Source organism: Amblyomma mixtum, chromosome 9 (genome assembly GCF_055824585.1).
Source record: "Amblyomma mixtum isolate Tamu chromosome 9, ASM5582458v1, whole genome shotgun sequence".
Classification (NCBI taxonomy): domain Eukaryota; kingdom Metazoa; phylum Arthropoda; class Arachnida; order Ixodida; family Ixodidae; genus Amblyomma; species Amblyomma mixtum.
In genome coordinates, this window is record NC_143020.1 from 63,202,170 (window position 1) to 63,215,200 (window position 13,031).

Below are 13,031 nucleotides of genomic sequence, written 5' to 3' on the forward strand. Positions count from 1 at the left end.
CTGATGTATTGAAAGTGCCCCTGGCGAGCATTGATGGTAGCAGCGCAACTTCGCTCGTGGCGGCGATAACGCGATCATCAAGTTATCGAGATGGGTCAGCCGGATGTGCCGACGCCCTTCCGCTCTTCGCCGCGCATCTGCTGATAGAGCGCGCTGGCATGCAGTTTTTTCCATTTCGGCCACCGCTCGCGTGCTCCGTATTACTCTTGGGGCACCTGTACTGCTCGTATCATTCGTTGCCGACCGGGGAGACCCAGGACGACTGTCGGAGGGGGGGAGGGGTTATACTCACAAGCACGCTAAGCGAAGGGGGGGGGGGGGGGGGGGGATGGCAGGGACTCCTGTTCCCTCCTGCGATTAACGCCCCTGCATAATTCGCAGGACAGGAGCATCAAGTTATAGGTCGGCAAAGGCTGGCAGCGGTTCCGCTGGAACCTTGTTCCCCTCGTTACTGGTGCTCTTCCAAAGCCTGCAAAACCGAGCACGCACAAAAAAGGCACAGCACACACACACACACACACACAAAACTACAAAACACACCCCATCTGAAAACACAGCTGAAAACACACGCCATATTAGGTTTCATAAATTAACGCTAATTACAGCTTTGCAGCTGCAAGCGTTGAAGTAGCAGGCTTAAGGATATAACTCCAGCAGGTTACACTGCAGCATATTTGTCTACGTTGTGGTTACACACCTCTGCGGCTTTAATGTTACTGGTACAGGCGCTAATAAGCCCGAATCTTTCGTGACTGCGCAGTGACATTTCGGAACGCGCGCTCAAAAACGGACCATGTCTTCACACGCGCACGCTGCAAAAGTGACGTTCATCGGGTCACAAAAAGTTATCCTTGCTCTGTAGGCACATAGATTTCCTTCTGCAAAGCTTCGTCTACTCACAGACTGAAAACACACAAAATCGAATACGTAAAGCAACAGATTTAGGAGCACACACAACCGGCAACACAGCTATGGTAACACAAACGTACGTTTTTGGATTGGATTGTGCTATTGTTGATACCAGCCACCATGACATGATTAAAGTCGGGAAGTTCAAATACAACAAAAAAAAAACATAATAAAACCATGTAAAGAACCTGAATTAGTATTAATGACGCAACAAATTTTGATTTGTGCTCAAGGTATAAGTGATTGGAAAAGGTCGAAATAACGCAAGCGTTATTTTCAAAATGACGTCACGTCTGGTGATTTCTTTGTTGAAGTCATGGTTGAGCCAAGCCGAGCATAGCTTGCAGTAGCAGTCTGGCCGTTGAGCAATTTCTGTGTTCTTTCTGTCTTTCGGTATGCACATTCGGCATTTCGCTGTCAACTTGCTTGCGCCCGAATATTTTGTGTTAGCAGATCACCCAGGACTAGCACTGAGCCCGCTTGCCCGGCAGTGGAGACAAGGGCCCTAGAGGTGAGACTCATCTGTTCTATCCTGCTGGTTCTGTTCAAAAGCTCAGTGCAGCTTGACAGAAAAGAATACGCTCTGAGTATGTTTCTATCCCTTTTGTCAGCCCAGCCCAGCGTAACTGTTGGCCATGTGAAACACGCGTGATTACCAGGTTTTGCGAGCGTCCGAGAAAAAGGCAGTAAAGTTTTGACAACAGTCCAGTTGAACTAACCGTTTATGCGATGAGCTTTGTACGCGGTCTGATTTGTTGTGGCCCCGCTGCTAGGAAGGTGTGTAGAGCAGTGACTTAATGGTTCATTTTACAATTGTGTTGCTGTGAATCCGTACGAGTCGATTTCCGAAACGGGTGCACTAATTGCCGCGAGATAAGCGGTTACGCTTTGGTGTCTGCAGCGCATAAACATGCTCTTCTTTTAAATTTATTTTCATTTCAGAAAACAGCGCTTGAAAAACCGAAATGCAGTTTACTCGTATGCACGGACCCTCCTGATTCCTGCTTCGAGTCCGACGTTCGCTCGCTGGCGCAGAGGCTGAACAAATGGGGGGATAAAATGTGGAATCAGCAGAGGCTTTAAAGCGCCACAAGGTGAGTTCTCCACCTTCTGTGAATTTTAAAATTACAGAGAATTCCGTTTTTATGTGCGGGAATTTATAAAATTCCTGTGAGCAAACTACTGGCGGGTACGTCTCCCGAAACTCTGCCCTACTGGCCTAATCGAGAGCAAACTTCGCTCACGGGGTAGCATATTATGGTCTACGTTATTTGAGATGTAATTAAACGTCGGTACTTGCCTGCATTTCCTGAAATTAAGAAGAAACTGCTGTCAACTGCGAGTAAAGCTGTCGCAGACGCGAGCCAAGCGGCTGGTTTGACAGGGCGCGCCATCTGCCGGAAGGCGAGGCAAACGACGTCCCGGCTCAGTGGGTGGGTGGGAGCGTAGCGCGCTGTCTTCGAAGATGCGGCTCGTCTGCTCGTCGAAAAGAATGCGACAAGGAAGAGACGTCGCTGATAACACTAAAATCCACGGTGAAAATGTGACATATCGATAGCACTGCACACAATAACGCTAACTTATCGCTTGTGGTCGAGCGTTCGTTTCGGCGTCGTGGTCCATGAAAGGCACCGCAGTTGAAGGCTCCGGAATGATTTCTACCCGAGGTTCTTTAACAAGCGCTGACATCACACAGTACACGGGCGTTCTTGCGTTTCACCTGTGTCAAAGTGACATGGTGCTGCAGTCTGAAAAGGATGTGTATAGGACGTGGCCTGGAGGTTGCAAGAAGATGTGCTTAAACTTCGAAGTGCCCTCCTGCAGCGTCAATACATCTTTGCAGCCTTTCTTCGTAGCTTCTGAAAACCGATGCCCTCATGCGGTCCGTGACTTTCGAGCATGCATCCTCAATCTGCTGCTCGAGCTCGGTACAGGTTGGCACTCGGCCCCGGCTGTAAACTCTGCTTTTCAAATAGCCCCACAGAAAGAAGCCGCACGGACTTAAATCAGGCGAACGGGGAGGCCATGGCATGTTGGGCGAGCCTCGTCCCATCCACATGTTCGGAAAAGTGCTGTTGAGCCAGTTGCGGACGCTTTTAGCGTAGTGGGCCGGAGCCCCATCCTGTTGGAATATGCATACTTCCTTCTGCATGTGTCTGTCTTCCAGCTCGGGAAGGACCTGATTTTTGAGCATGTCCAAATATTCATCAGCGGTAACTGTGTCTTCGAAAAAAAAATGGACCGACGAGTCCTTCGCGCCAGAGTCCACACCAAACAACTGTGCGTGGGGACTGCACATTCCTTGTTGAAAAAAATCTTGGGTTAGTCTGTGCCCAATACCGTGTGTTTTGTTTATTCACCCGGCCGTCAAGATGGAAAACGGCTTCATCTGAAAATAATAGAAACTGGAGATGTCCACCCGCGGCTATGCGCTGTTGTTCCGAGCGGCAGAAGTCAAGGCGACGCTCCTTGTCACCTTCCGACAGCTCTTGCGCAGTTCGCATTCTGTAGGGATAGTAGCCTTTGAGTTTCAAAGCTCGATGAACAGTTGTCGGCGACACGCCGAACAACAGCGCAGCGCGCTTGCAGGACAACTGCGGGTCAGACAAAAATGCGCCTTCAAGGGCATCGGCGATGCTGCGATGGGTTTTACCTGCATCGGTTCTCTTCTTTCTCTCGACACTGCCTCTTCCCAGGAAGGTTTTTTTCCATCTCAGCACAGATCTTTCAGAGGGAGGGCGACGCTGAAATTTTTCTTTGAATTTTGTGCGCACGAAGCGGATCGAGCCAGATTCAAGGAGCCACGACACAGCTGCAGCCTTTTGGTTCGTTGAGTACGCAGGCATATCACCACACTCGTAGAAAATACGATACGTGACGATTCAAACACAAACTGTTAATCTTTCCCGCAGGCACAGAACGGAAAGCAACTCAAAGTCGTCAGAACAAACCAACTGTCACTAGCAGACGACGCCGAAACGAACGCTCGACCACAAGCGACAAGTTAGCGTTATTGTGTGCAGTGCTATCGATATGTCACATTTTCACCGTGGATTTTAGTGTTATCAGCGACGTCTCTTCCTTGTCGCATTCTTTTCGACGAGCAGACGAGCCGCATCTTCGAAGACAGCGCGCTACGCTCCCACCCACCCACTGAGCCGGGACGTCGTTTGCCTCGCCTTCCGGCAGATGGCGCGCCCTGTCAAACCAGCCGCTTGGCTCGCGTCTGCGACAGCTTTACTCGCAGTTGACAGCAGTTTCTTCTTAATTTCAGGAAATGCAGGCAAGTACCGACGTTTAATTACATCTCAAATAACGTAGACCATAATATGCTACCCCGTGAGCGAAGTTTGCTCTCGATTAGGCCAGTAGTTTGCTCACAGGAATTTTTTAAATTCCCGCACATAAAAACGGAATTCTCTGTAGTGCTGTGCCACCTGCACTGAGCATCGGTTTTACATGGGGAAGGTGCTTGTACACGGGTGGCTAACTAGCATGGAGGACCTCGGGCAACTGGAAAAGCAAGCTAAGGTCTCTGAGCTTAAGGAGTGAACATTGTGGACAAGGTGCTTGATGTCCTTTTTTTTTTGGAAGCTTGTGAAGTGCATAAAGCTTATAAGGCGCTGTTGCAGTGTGTGACAGGTAATTGTGGTAATGATGATTATGTGGCTATTTGCTATGCATCGGGTGGGCGACAGTTTTTCGCTCTAGTCGTCAGGAAGAAAGAAACAAAAATAAAACATTGGAATATTCACTGTTAAGCAGGCTTATAGGGTGTCAGCCCCCCCCACCTTGAAATTTTTTCGAACTGTCACTGTGTATGGCTGCTGAGCTGTCAACTTGGGCATGACAAAGTTGTAAGCTCAGCCAGAGATACCTATGCTGCTTGAGCTCTGGGCAAGAGTTTAAGCGAGGCCACTGCACTATGTTCTTGTTGTACATTTGGCTTTCATGGTGCTCCAACTTCCTCCTTCCCCCACCTTTGCTACGAGCCTGCCGTGGTGGCTCAGTGGTTACGGCGCTCGGCTGCTGACCCAAAAGACGCGGGTTCAATCCCGGCCGCGGTGGCCGAATTTCGATGGAGAGAGGCCTGTGTGCTGTGTGATGTCAGTGCACGTTAAAGAACCCCAGGTGGTCGAAATTTTCGGAACCCTTCACTACGCCGTCCCTCATAGCCCGAGTTGCTTCGGGACGTTAAACCCTAACATACCAAACATACCATACCACCTTTGCTAGGAATGTCGCCATGGGACTGAGAGAAGGTTGTGTGACGTAATTAGAGCAGTGGCATGGCCATAAAATTCATCCGCACAGTACCGCGTAAGAGTTGTGTGTTGGATTGGTACCGCGGTAAGAATTCAGGCGAGTTGTGAGTGGGCCACTGTGGAGAATGATGGTACAGCAGCGGTAAACATGCCACCAATGGTGGAATTCGAAGGCAAACTTTGATGTCTCCGTTGCCATTGGTGTCAAGGTTATCTGTGAGGCCATCAAGGGCAGCACCTGTTCTGAATGCATCGCGTAGCAGTAGATGAGAACTTCCGTTTTATAGTTTGGTCATGGGCCTCACTGCAGGAGGTGTATCAATCGGTTCAGATTTCACATTGAGACACATCAAATTCAGCAACCTCACTGCTTATAAGTACAGTAAAACCTCGTTAAGGCATACCTCGTGGCACTATGGAAAAACTGCGCAAAGCGGCAATATGCCCAAACTGAAAACACCCTGCATATGTCCACTTACCTGGTAAAAGGTAATACCTGAGGCATTGTAAAAAATGTGCATGCGAAACCTTTTAATAACATAGAAAAGTGCAACCTTGAAGGCGGTTTGGGCAGGGTGTGTAATGCGAAGGCTATGTAACCAGCTGGTCCTTAAAGGGTCCTTATGAGAGGGCAAGCATAGCATGGGGCGGCAGAATGTTAGGTGGGTGGATGAGATTAAGCAGATTGCTGGGATACGGCAGTGACAGCTGGCAAAGGCCTTTTTGTGAAAGGCCTTTGCCCTGCAGTGGGTGTTATCAGGCTGATGATGATGCCAACACCACATTTAAAGGTTTCCTTGCGGAAGCGCACACTCTGGATGATGGGAACAACTGTATTAAGATAAAAGAAAGTTATATTCTTTATCCATGATAAAAACCAAGGGATCGCTGACACACTTCTCCTTGTTTTTCCTGATTAGAAACCCTTCAAGAATTTCACCCTCTCCTCTTGTTTTATCTTAATACAGTTGTTCCCATCATCCAGAGTGTGCGCTTGCGCAGGGAAACCTTTAAATGTGGTGGTTTTCTTGGAAATAAATCAGTTGCAAGTCCAGCAGTGTGGTGCGTGTTCCTCCTTTTTCTTGTCCTGCGTGTGTGTTCCGCTGGTTCCACCCTGACAACATTGGGTTTGGAGCTTGTGACCTCCTGTGTGCCAGCGTCAACAGCCGCAGAAAGGAATGCGGCAGTGTTGTGGTTTGGCCAAACTTAACTGCCAAGACTTGAAACCTGATAATTTGATTCTTTTGATTAGTAGTGGTCTGACCCAGTGAAACCCTTTCTTTGTCTTGACTATTTTCATTCATTCTTGAGATCTGCCTTGTACCACTTCTTTTTGTGTGGTTTTTTTTGGCACATTTTGAACAATGTTGCTTTTATCCTTTTTTTGAGGATCTTTCTGATGTCCATGCACAAGGACACTACAGGAGTGCGTAGGCTGCTGCAATAGTCTGTTGGGATGAGATTACCTTATCTTTTGCTCTCTTGCATGCACTACATTTTTTTTTGCATTTTGTGGTTTCTCTTAGGGGTTTATTAGTTGCGTTATACTTTTCTGAGCTTGCACACTTGTTTTCTCTTTTCATGGCATCCAACCCTGCATATGGCTGGCACTAGTGGAGGGACTGCAGCAACAGACCTTGCAGGGCGCGTCATTCTCTGGTCCTAGGCATGTATTCATCGTTCCAGGCTGCTGGCTCAAGAACGTGCTCACAGGTCTGCACCTTGGCCCACAAGCAGAGTGACAGTGGACCCATGTCGGCCAGAAGTTCTGTGCCAAATAAAGTATTCCTACCAACATGTCTCTTCAGTAATTAATGAAGTGCATGAATAGATTATGACTTCCTTGGCCCTGTAGAAAAACCAAGTTACAAAACAATGGGTTTTTTGAGACCACACCCAGCCAACGCATTGTTTCCTGTGCAGAGCCGCATATTGCCTTCCTGTTCATGCTCTTGCAGCAGAAAATGCTGCCCAAAGTTAATGAGGAAAAGAAATTTCACCAACAAGTTGCTCTCAGACCACTGCTAAAAGAGTACTGAAGCCGAGTGAAAATGTAAATCAGGTAATGAACAGGATGTTTGTGAGGACTGCACATGTCTACTTTAATGCATATGAGGGGCCAATTTTAACTTTTTTACAGGTAGGTAGCACCTTTTCTAATTGCACCATCCCTTGGTGTGGGATGCTTCTACATATACTGCCACCTCATTCGGCATTTGAGTGCTGACAGTGCTTCGGAAGCTCTTGCTGAATATTGTAATCTGTGCGCTTTGAATTGAATGGTCTTTGTAGGTAATCGAAAGAAACAAAGCAACCGTCCGAGCACTACTGGGATTCCAACCCACTGCAAACGAGGCGGATTCCCTAGCACTTGGCTCTCGCTGGAAGTTTGTGAAAATGGCATCACCCTAGACTGCACTCTAAAAGAGCGTAAAGAAAACAGTGTTCCACGGTAATGCCACTAAAGTTTTGAAAGCAACATTCGCAGGATGGATGTTCCTCCTGAAACAACACGCAATGCTGGCTTGGTAGTGGGAACCGTCTTGGTTTCCTTCTTTTCTTCCACTGTTCTTTTATGACTGTTCTTCAGGCCCAAGCTGACAGCAGCACATAACTATGGGAGTGTAACACTGACCTAAGCTCAGAGCATAGGCTGCATTCATACCCCTACTTCTCAACATTCTGCTTTTCCCATTCACTGTTGCATATAGTAATGCACCACAGCCTCTTATTATTTTTTTTTTTTTGAAGTGGAGCCTTTGTCACCAGGAAGGTCGTAGATTTAGCCATGCTTAAGGGGGATGTGCGTAGACTGACAAACCAGGGCCCAGTGGTTCCTGGAGCCCAAGCGGAGGCAGACAGGCCCTTTCATTGACCATTTACTCCAGCCAGTTTGAACTGTCCAGGAGGGCCTGTTATAATGCTCTTCTTTGTACTTTGCGCTCGGAAGAGAGCGTAAAAGAACAAATTAAGGACATCGGAAGGGACGGTCTTAGCCTAGAGCTTGTACGGCCATAGGTCTGCGAAGAAACTGCAGTGGTTAGAGCCCCTGTGCTGCAATGGCGGCTTCAGTGCGGCTTCATGGAAACAAGGCGGCTGGTATAATTGCTGACAAACGTTTTCTCTTCAATTTTGTGAACTGAACTACATCCACAGCACAACAAAAAGTCTCTCTCGCTCGCACCAAATACACCCTGTGCTCTTCCAGACAGATCGAGCAACCTCATCCCAAAAAACTTCCTAATCTCATCTGGTAATCCAACTCATTACCATCCAATACTGTGTTTGGCTTCTTTCAAGATATGGCCCGTTTGTAGTATGGGACAAAAACTTGGAGAAGCTTCTCAATAAACACTACCTGTGTTTGCGGTATTCTTCACTGCTGCAATCTATAAGTTAGTGCTGTCAGTTAGTGCTGCTACTAGTGCTGTCATCTCTGATAGCAGTTCTTTCCTGAGCCGCCGCGGTGGCTCAGTGGTTATGGTGCTCGGCTGCTGACCCGAAAGACGCGGGTTCGATCCCGGCCGCGGCGGCTGGAATTTCTTTGGAGGAGAAATTCTAGAGGCCCGTGTACTGTGCGATGTCAGTGCACGTTAAAGAACCCCAGGTGGTCGAAATTTCCGGAGCCCTCCACTACGGCGTCTCTCATAGCCTTAGTCACTTTGGGACGTTAAACCCCCTAAACCAAACCAAACCAAAGTTCTTTCCTGAAATGCAAAGCAATACGATGTCTAAGGATGCTCAAAGTATAACAATAAAATAAAAGCGAACAGCAGCTTTTTGAATAACTACACTGCTTTTGAATTTTAATGCACAATACGTCAAGCAAGTGAGTTTTACAAAGAGCCAGAATGTATTCAACATTTCTTAATGGAAACTGCTATAAAATACTACTCATGTGCACTATGAAATTTAACACAATGGAGCCAAATTACGAGGTTTACAATACATTACAAGATTACAGCGTTTTTCATAGGCACTAATAACAGTACTTTTTGTTTCAGCAGCCCTGACCCTTGCAGCGTGTTATCATGAACACCTTATGCAAATCGAGAAGGCTTTTTTCAAGTAACACCAACACAACACAGAAGCTAGCACAATGTAAAATCATCACAAACCACTGATATTCTCACAATCAAAAAGAATAAAAATGGTGCAGACACAATGATCCACAAATATTATACCATTTATATCCAGCAGAGACAGTGCTCTGAAATGGTAAAGCAGATGTTAGCGAACTCTTTTGTTAGTCCCCGTTCCAAACCCCAGAGAACTCTTCAAACCACCAAAATAACGCAACACACATCACTACGAGGCTGGACACCTGCTTGTCCTCCCTCATTCCTGCCACTAACACTGCTGGAATAAACACACAAAGATTTACACAAGAACAAGTTTTCCTCGGTTGTCATACAAACATTTATAGGTTCAGTGATATGAATGAATTTTTATTGATTGCCACAAAAATTAGCTCATTCAGGCTTAAGGATTAAAAATAATTGTTTTGTGCACTTTTACTCCACAACTGAGGCAGGTTGACAACTGCCAGCAGCAATAAACATTGGAGATCAAGTTTTTCAATGGCACTCTGAAACAAGAAGTGATGACATACATGTATGACAGTGATTTTATTTCCATTCATGCAAGTTTACGAGCATAGCAGGCTCACTCTCTGTGTTCAGGAAAGACTGAGTGACTGTGCGTGTGTTGCCTAAAGGAACAAATGTTCTTTTCTGAAAACTGCGTTAGAGTGAACAAAACTTACTAATGAAATTTTGATGAGGTTAGCTACCAACGCCTTTCATAGGGTACAGAGCTAGAATCTCGTTAGCATGCATAAAAAGTGGCAGCTAGCAAAACATATCGACTAAGAGCATCACGGACCACTACTATTTTTTCTGAAAGGCCATCTCGTGGAGGTTCAAATTTCACCTATCACTGAATGTCCCTTGGCACAACTTTTTGCCGCCTTTTTGTGCTGTTCCAAATTTTTCCTCTGACTGAATGTCTTTTGACATAAGTCACATTGGAAGGGCTTTTCGCACTTATGGGATCTAGTATGCCTTGCAAGATTTTCCTGTATCGCAAAAGTCATGGGGCACAGCTGGCACTGAAATGGCTTTTCACCCGTGTGGGTACGGATGTGTCTCACCAGGTGACTTCTCTGTGCAAAGCTGCTATCACAGTGGTCACAACGGTAAGGACGTTCGCCTGTATGAGTGCGCTGGTGTATCTCCAGATGGGCCTTTTGTGCAAAGCCGCTACCACAATGGTCGCAACTGTAAGGACGCTCGCCTGTATGAGTGCGCTGGTGTACCTCCAGCTGCGTCTTTTGTGCAAAGCCGCTACCACAATGGTCACAAAGGTAAGGACGTTCACCTGTGTGAGTGCGCTGGTGTGCCTCCAGATGGGCCTTCTGTGGAAAGCTGCTAGTACAGCTGTCACAATGGTAAGGTCGCTCGCCTGTGTGAGTGCGCTGGTGTCTGTCCCGATTGGACTTACCTGCAAAGCTATTTCCACAGTCGTTACAATAGTATGGGCCGTCGCCTGTATGGACTCTGAGATGCTGCACTAGATAGTATCTTTTTTTGAATAACTTGCTGCAGTGGGTGCATTTGTGAACCTTATTTCCTGTGGGAACAGCCCGGTGGTTACCCATGCCAGAAGAAGCAGATTCCATGCAGTGGTCCTCAGGGTGCCTTTCACTGGTTGAATCTTGCACAGGAGGTGCGCCATGGTCGCTCTGTGTGACGACTGAACCTGTGTTGTACAGGCAGAGTAATTTAAAGGGATACTTAACCAAACTTTTGGAGCTGCTCTTTTGCATGTAAACAAGAGCTTGACTGCTAAAACTGATAAATATGACAAGCATTTTAGCGAAAAAGGCGGATAACACGCTTTTTTTCGCGATTTATTGCCGTATCGTTGCACCTGGTGGCCGCCTGTGGAAGCTGCGACTAGACGTCATAACACCCGCGCGCCCACCGTTCCCGCAGAAGCACGATTGCCATCGCTACTCGCGGCTTTTCCATGTCTGTCGTCTGCTCACGGCGTACACAGATATGTTAAAATGTTAATCGACGCTGTCTGCACGCTTACGTCCGCTAAATGTAGCTACTTTTTCCGGACCTTGTGCCATTTCTAGCATTCTCGCTTTTAAAACAGAAGCGCGACGATGTTCAGACTAGTGGCACCATCTGGTGGTTAGGAGGGGAAGCATTGTTGTCAACAAACCGACACCCCTCTTAGCCTAAAGGGAGCAGAATCGTCCCTCTAAATAAAAAATAAAGCAAATTTATTACTCATAAGTTTTCTTATGTGCAACAGGAGATGAAGCGAAAGACTGGTGGCCCATTTATGGCCAGTGAACGCGCTGAAGAAGCAAGCAACGACGCAACCAGTCCGAAGCGAGGTTTCATGCATCGAAGGGCGCCGCCATATTTGTCGCCACGAAAGGGTGCCATGACGTCACGCTTTCCACCTCGCACCGACCGGCAGGGCTTGGCGCGCGCTCATGAAACGTCGAAAATAAAACCATCCACTGAAATATATGCGCAGTGATGACTAGATTTCGATGTAATCACATTCAGAGAATCTATATTCAGCCTCTTTGTTCAATTTTCAGATTTTGCTTCAGTATCCCTTTAAAGTACATGAACTAACCATCCACAGTTCACTAGGAATTAGGAAGAAAAGTTGAATGCAGAGGACACTCTCATCAAAAGCTGTGGATGTCTATCAAGTTTTATTCAACAGAACTGCAACAGAGTACGCAGGTCTGAAATAAGATGTCTCTACAGTCAAGATGCCTTTACAATCACAGAAGGGCTTCATAGCAAAACAAGTGGCAGTCGGCTATGCTTAGCCCAATGCCATTTCCTTTTGTTTTATTTGCTCCTCAGACAGTAGGAGGAAAAGGCTAAATGCTAAAAGCCATACGAGGCCTCGGTCTCTTGTACAATTTCTTGCAGCAATGAATAGAACTCACATCGGTCATAGTTCAGTGAGTATAGTTCACATATCACAGAAAACAACTTTCCAGAATATCGAAGGCACATAATCACCATCCCTCATCACAGTTCAGTAAACTAAAGCTTCCATATCCTACAAACTGCTCTTTGAAGGACAGCCTTCAGAAAAGCATATATGGAGAAGAAGCGGAAATTCTAACCTGGAGAGTTCTGCCATGAAAGTACACCATATCTGTGGTCCCCGGAGCTCGAACCTGCATGTGAAAGCCAGATTGTATACATTAGGACAAAAGATTAAGAGTGCAAAAGCTCACATGGTGTTAAGTGCATAAGGCGGTGAATATGGAATACACGCTCGTGAAACAGCTTTTTCAGATTACGTATATTCAGTAGGGAGAGCCTGAAAAGAAGAGAGTTCTAAAGCAAAATTTCCCAACTTTTATTTCTGCATGCAGATGACTCCTACACTCCAGAAAAACTGACACTGCCTGACACTTTAGTGAGTATAGTTCATATATCAGAGAAAACAACTTTCCGTAATATCGAAGGCACATATCACCATCCTTCACCACAGTTCAGTAAACTAAAGCTTCCGTATCCTACAAACTGCTCTTTGAAAAACAGCCTTCAGGAAAGCATATATGGAGAAGAAGCGGAAATTCTAACCTGGAGAGTTCTGCCATGAAAGTACACCATATTTGTGGTCCCCGGAGCTCGAACCTGCATGTGAAAGCCAGATTGTATCCATTAGGACAAAAGATTAAGAGTGCAAAAGCTCACATGGTGTTAAGTGCATAAGGCGGTGAATATGGAATACACGCTCGTGAAACAGCTTTTTCAGATTACGTATATTCAGTAGGGAGAGCCTGAAAAGAAGAGAGTTCTA

The 13,031-nt window shown here is 46.6% G+C and overlaps 1 protein-coding gene and 1 long non-coding RNA gene across 2 annotated transcripts in view; one reads left to right on the forward strand and one right to left on the reverse strand.

Annotated features, from left to right (window-relative positions):
* The window catches only part of LOC149329343 (uncharacterized), a 32,918-nt gene that overhangs the window by 10,027 nt on the left and 9,860 nt on the right, over positions 1-13,031 (reverse strand). Inside the window, exons 2-5 of the mRNA XM_089559229.1 lie at positions 12,812-12,865; positions 12,346-12,399; positions 10,101-10,934; positions 6,886-6,942 (exon numbers count right to left, since the gene is read on the reverse strand). Of these exons, the coding sequence (XP_089415355.1) occupies positions 6,886-6,942; positions 10,101-10,934; positions 12,346-12,399; positions 12,812-12,865 (999 nt within the window). The remainder of the gene's footprint in view (positions 1-6,885; positions 6,943-10,100; positions 10,935-12,345; positions 12,400-12,811; positions 12,866-13,031) is intronic.
* Positions 1,097-6,971, forward strand: LOC149329344 (uncharacterized). The gene is made up of 2 exons (XR_016285798.1): positions 1,097-2,003; positions 6,789-6,971. It is a non-coding gene; the product is annotated as an uncharacterized LOC149329344 (long non-coding RNA).